Source organism: Vombatus ursinus, unplaced genomic scaffold (assembly GCF_900497805.2).
Source record: "Vombatus ursinus unplaced genomic scaffold, bare-nosed wombat genome assembly UNPS02014781.1, whole genome shotgun sequence".
Taxonomy (NCBI): Eukaryota; Metazoa; Chordata; class Mammalia; order Diprotodontia; family Vombatidae; genus Vombatus; species Vombatus ursinus.
The window spans coordinates 14,462,122-14,468,121 of record NW_020954559.1 but is presented as its reverse complement, the minus strand read 5'-3'; the positions used below and the strand labels follow the sequence as shown (position 1 = coordinate 14,468,121).

Genomic DNA, 6,000 nt, shown 5'->3' with positions numbered 1-6,000 from the left:
AAAAAAAAAAAGGAAATCCATATAGACTTCACAGAGATTATTTATGCCTCCCCTGACCAGCTCTTCAATAGCAGCATATGAGGGACACAGATTACTGTTTACAGAGGTTAACCAATATGGCATCCAGATAGGAGATAATAAAAAGACTGAATTAGGCCTTTGAAAGGAACAGTTTGTGCATGTGCACTGTGCCTGGAAGCCTGGACAGGAACACCAAACTCAATGCTACCTATTCTAACACCTCAGGAAACAAGATGGCACAGTAGAAGGAGCACTGGATTTAAAGCCAGAAGATGGATTCTAGTCCCAACTGTCCCTAATTAACTCTGGGACCATGAGCAAGTCATTTAATTTCTTTGAGCTCAGTTTCCTTATGTATAAAAAGAATATAACAACGTATGCATGCTCTGTCTATCTCTGAGGGTTATTGTGAAGCTCTAATGAGATAATATGTCCAAAAAAGACTTTAAAAATTATTAAGTGCTGTACAGATAAATGGGGCAGCTAGGCGGTGCAGTGGATAGAAAGCTTTGGGCCTAAAGTCAGGAAGACCTAAGTGCAGATCTGGCCTCAGATACTTGCTAGCTATGTCATCCTGGGTAAGTCACTTAACCCTGTTTGCCTCAATTTCCTCATCTGTAAAATGAGCTGGAAAAGGAAATGGCAAACCACTCCAGTACTTTTGCCAAGAAAACCCCAAATAGGGTCCTGAAGAATCAGACATGACAGAGCAACAACAATAACAAAATGCAATGAAGGGTGAGTTCTCGGAAAGTCTGGATTATGTCTGCTCTTATCTTTGTAGACCAGAGGATATCGCCTATGAGGAAGACAGTTATTAATACCTATTGAATTAGTGTCGTTAGCTCGATTTGAGGAAAGTCTCTTAACCAACTTCAGTTTCTCAATTCTAAAGTGACAAGATTTGTGCTGGTCAAATCCGATATTACATGAATGTTATAACAACTACTACAACAGCAGCAATAATAACAACAGCTAATATTTAGATAGCATTTACTATGTGCCAGGTAACCTGCTAAACATTTTACAATAATTATCTCATTTTGTACTTGTAACAACCCTAGGAAGTAGATGCTTTTATTATCCCCATTTTATAGTTGAGAAAACTGAGTCAAACTGAGATCAAGTGACTTGCCCAGGGTCACACAGCTAGTAAGTATCTGAGACTGGCTTTAAACTCAGCTCTTCCTTATTCTAGGGCAGGTGCTCTAGAATAAGGTACCACTTAAGTACCTCATTATCAATTTATAAGATAATTTCTATTCTGGAATCACTTATAGCCCCTCAGTTAAAAAAATAAGATTTTTGAAGTAATGCTCCTTGGAAGATCCCAGGAATTTTCACACATAAAATAGAGCTATAATTGTGGATATCCTTGACAAGCCATAGTTTACCAAGTTAGTTCCTCCCTATAATTGTATTTGGATATTATTTTATGAGTTATAGATGAAAAGATGAGCCAACAGTAGCTATATTCTCAGTTTACCTTGAACTTGACAGGTAGCTCTGAGCCTATTAATATAGAAACTTCACATCCCAATACATGAGGGAGATAAAGTTTGTACCAACTTCTACATATATGTCCCCAAGCTATAGAAGGGAGTCATTCAACTCTCTAAAACCTGCCTCAGAACTTTATCATAGTTTTCACAATACAGTATAACATAGGGATATTCAAACCACATGTCCAGAATCCCTCTGACCCATAAGGGAATACAGAGATACACAGTTTGAAATGCCCAATAGGTAATTAGTGATGTAGAACTGAAGTTCAGAGGAGAGACTGGAGCTAGATTTGTGGATCATGGAATTATCTAAATAGAAATGATAGCTGAACCCATGAGAGCTTATGAGGTGAGAGAGAGACAGAGACAGACAGACAAAGAGAAAGAGACACAGACAGAGACAGAGACAGAGAGAGACAGAGAGGGACAGAGAGAGGGACAGAGAGAGAGACAGAGAGACAGACAGAGACAGAGAAGACAGGGGGTGGGGTTGGGGAAGGACTCTCTCCTCTCTTTGTATCTCCCCCTTCCCCTGCCAAGTACAATTCCCTTTCAAGAGTATTTCATCATTAGATTTGAATATCATTCTACTGACTTACTGCTGGACTGCAGAATTCCAAATTGGCTTGCTATGCTATACATAGTTTCAGAGGAGTGTCTGATTTTTTTTTCAGCCAATCACAAGATATGTGGGCCATCTCTCTTTATTCAATGATCAAGGCAAATTATTCTTCTCAAATAGATTAATGATTTGTTCACACCTAGTTTATACTTTCGATTTCTTAATGTGATCAAGATGTCTGGGCTTTCTGTCAGTAATTGAGGGTGGCAGTAGACACCCCAATCTCACAGTACTAAAAATAGGAATTAAATCAAGGAAGAAGAGAGTCACTTCCAAGATTTGAGAAAATACATGAGATAAATAAGTGATAGAGAACTAGCCTGTGGATTACACAGAAGTAAACAGTTCCATGAAGAAAACAGAAAGCCAAATACAAGGTTCCTATTTATGTATAGGATAAAATCCAAATTCCTTATTCTAACATTCAAGGCCTACCATAATTTACCTTTTACCTACCTCTTTAGCTTTATGCCACACTACTTTCCTACTCAAACTCCCCGACCTATCCCTGGGGTCTATGAACTTTAAAACATTTTTTGATAATTATATTTCAATAAAATTTGTAATGTATGCATTTTATTTTGTGCATTTAAAAATACTCTGAGGCTTTACCAGACTGCCAAGGATCCATGACACACACAAAATATTTAAGATCCCCACATATAGAGGGAGAAGAAAAAGAGGCCAATGACAGAACACTGAGTTACACCCAGAGTTAAGGTGTAGGATGTGGATAATGAATGGTTCAGGAAAGGAGTAATCAGGTAAGTTGGAGACAAAGCTGGAGAGAATAGTGTTACAAAAACCCAGAGAGGAGAGAATGAGGAAAAGGTAGTTAACTGTGTCAAATTCATCAGAGGCTAAGAATAATTAGGATTGAAAGAAGACCATCAGACCTGGCAACTAAAAGGTCATTAGTAACTTGGAAGAGAGCAGTTTTAAGTAATGAAGTCAGATGCCATATTGAAAAGGGATAAAGAATGAGAGGATAAGAGGTGAGTGTAGATAAATTTTTTAAAGGAGTTTGGCTGACAAGTGAACAAGTAGTATAGGGTGATAGTTGAGGGGATGGTAGGGTCTAATGAAGGGTATTTTTTTCTTAACTTGAGCATGTTTGAAAGCAGTAGGAAAGGAATCAGTTGATAAGGACAGGTCTTCCCATACTTTTTTTTTTTTAGGCAATCAGGGTTAAGTGACTTGCCTGGGGTCACACAGCTAGTAAATATCTGAGGTTGAATTTGAACTCAGGTCCTCCTGACTCCAGGGCCAGTGCTTTACCCACTGTGCCACCTAGCTGTCCCATGTCTTCCTGTACTTCAAGTCCAGCATTCATTGGGGGTCTCTCTAGATCAATTAGTCATGGTAGTGGCACTAAACTCATAATTTAGATTCCTTTTACTCCAGTTCAGTGTGATTTCCATTAGACTCTTTAGAATAAATAACCTATAAAAAGCAATTGAAATGTTTTCCCTAAAGTTATTTCCATATCCAATTCACTCAGATTAATTTTTTTTCATGTCTGCTTGATTCCAGCAGCAAGGTCAGAAAAACTACTTAGAACTCAAGAAAGAATGAATATTAACTATACCTATTAATAATAATTACATGGGAAAAGAAACCATTATGGACACCTACAATTTCTATGATCAACTTTGTTGTTGTTCAATAGTGTCCTACTCTTTGTGATCCTGCATGGGGTTTTCTTGGCAAAGATACTGGAGTGGTTTGCCATTTCCTTCTCCAGTGGATTAAGGTGAACAGAGGTTAAATGACTTGCCCAGGGTCACGCCACTAGTGCCTGTCTGAGGCTGGATTTAAACTCACGTCTTCCTGATTCCAGACCCAATGCTCTATCCACTGAGAAATCTAGCTGCTTCATTATCAACTTACTAGTTGCTAATAATATAGTCAACAGTACTTTTAATTTGTTATTTTTATAGTTTTCAAAGCACTTTTATTCAATTTTAAGAAGCATTTGTCAAGCATTTCTATATGCCAATCACTGCGCAGAGAATACAAAGACATGGAAAAAGGCCTCCTGTAGGAGTTGTGCAAAAAAGACATGAGCTGTGTCTTGAGGGAATCTAGGAATTCTGTATGGCAGAGGTAAGGAGGAAACGCATTCTAGAGACAGAAAATGGGGCCCAAGAACCAAAACAGTTTGACTGGAACAGAAAATCCATGAAGCAAATACTATATCATCTCATTTGATCCTCAGAAAAAACCTTAAAGTATTTTGTAAACCATATAATTAGATAACAATATAAGTTGTCCTGTTGTTATTATTGTGTAGTTATAGTAGTTCCCATCACATAGATAAGGAAATTGAATCTCAGAGAAATTAAATGATGTACCTAGTAGTGGCAGAACTAGAAACTCCTCTGGTTCCTAACCCAGTGCTTTTTCCACTATACCACGCTAAGCAGGACAACAGGGAGGGGATGTGACTTGACCCTGTGGTGCTAAGCACACAATCACAGACACACAGCCTAAAGGTCTTCTTCAGGGTATATGACTGAAATGTATATTGGAATCATAGCTTCAGAGCCATTTGAAATGAGATTCCTAAGTTCTTATGTTTCCCAAGTTCAGGACAAATAAATGAATTCTCGTTCAACTAACTTTAACAGATATTTGCTTAAGCACTGGGATGTTGCAAGGCTCAAATGAGGTAAAGGATGTAAAAATATTTTGCAAACCTTAAAACTCTATATAAATGCCAGTTATGTCATCGTCATCATCATCATCATCCTGCAGTCACCAGGCCTCTAGTCTTGTGATGATTCATTCTCTGAGTCTTGTTCTTTGCTCCTGCTGAGTTCAAGCTGTATTTATAGAGCGATACAGGGGTGTGTTGGTAAATGTTTAACACCTGGTTGTAGTTATTCAATGCCTGACTCTTTGTGACCCCATTTGGGATTTTCTTGACAAAGACACTGGAAGGGTTTGCCGTTTCCTTCTCCAGCTTATTTGACAAATGAGGAAACTGAGGCAAACAGAGTTAAGTGACTTGACTAGGGTCACACAGCTAGTAAGTGTCTAAGGCCAGATTTGAACTCAGGGAGATGAGTCTTCCTGACTGTAAGCCCAGCACTCTATCCATTGTGCCACTTAGCTTCCCTTAACAACTGGGCTCTGGGGAGAAATGTATTATTCACACACTTTTAAGTTTATTCTGCATTATTAACATTTTCTTAAGTCTAGCTGATCAATAAACAATAAATCAAGTCCTAATTTGTAGCAGCTGCTGATTTCTGAGGCATAAATGCTCACATTGAAAATTAAAGCTAAAGTTTGCTCTGGCATACTCCTGACTGAGAGCCTGCAAATGGGCAAGGCACAGTGCAAGGTACAATGGAAAACACACAGATGATGCTGTGCCTGTACTCATGGAGCTTAGAATTTAGCAAGATGTGCACAGATCCAATTCAACAAACATGTATAAATCAAGACAGACTTTGAGAGCACAAGGAGATGTGGGAGGTGGAAGAAGGGATGTCAAAGTTCAGAGGACAGAGAGAATACTTCTTTTAGAAAGGGTCATGAAGGAGCTAAAATAGCCTTTTGCCTGTGCTTGGAAACAAAGGTGGGATTTGAACAGTCAAAGCTGTAAAGGCAAAGATTGTGACAATAAAAGGCAACACGAATGCTTAAGACCTTTTAATGACATTTTTATGTAGGTTCAGGATTTGGAGCTGCCACCAAAGCCATGTCCATCGGTATGAGATATTGGAAGCCTGAGAGATTGGAGACACTCATTGAAGTGAGCATTGAGTGTGGGCGAATGACCCACAATCATCCAACAGGTAATGATTGTGTTACAATAAATTGTTGATCTGTTGGGCTAACAAG

At 38.6% G+C, this 6,000-nt stretch overlaps 1 protein-coding gene across 1 annotated transcript in view; it reads left to right on the top strand.

The window, feature by feature from the left end:
• The window catches only part of LOC114046156 (protein ADP-ribosylarginine hydrolase-like protein 1), a 46,471-nt gene that overhangs the window by 16,924 nt on the left and 23,547 nt on the right, over positions 1-6,000 (top strand). Inside the window, exon 2 of the mRNA XM_027866405.1 lies at positions 5,829-5,954. Coding sequence (XP_027722206.1) covers positions 5,829-5,954 — 126 coding nt within the window. The remainder of the gene's footprint in view (positions 1-5,828; positions 5,955-6,000) is intronic.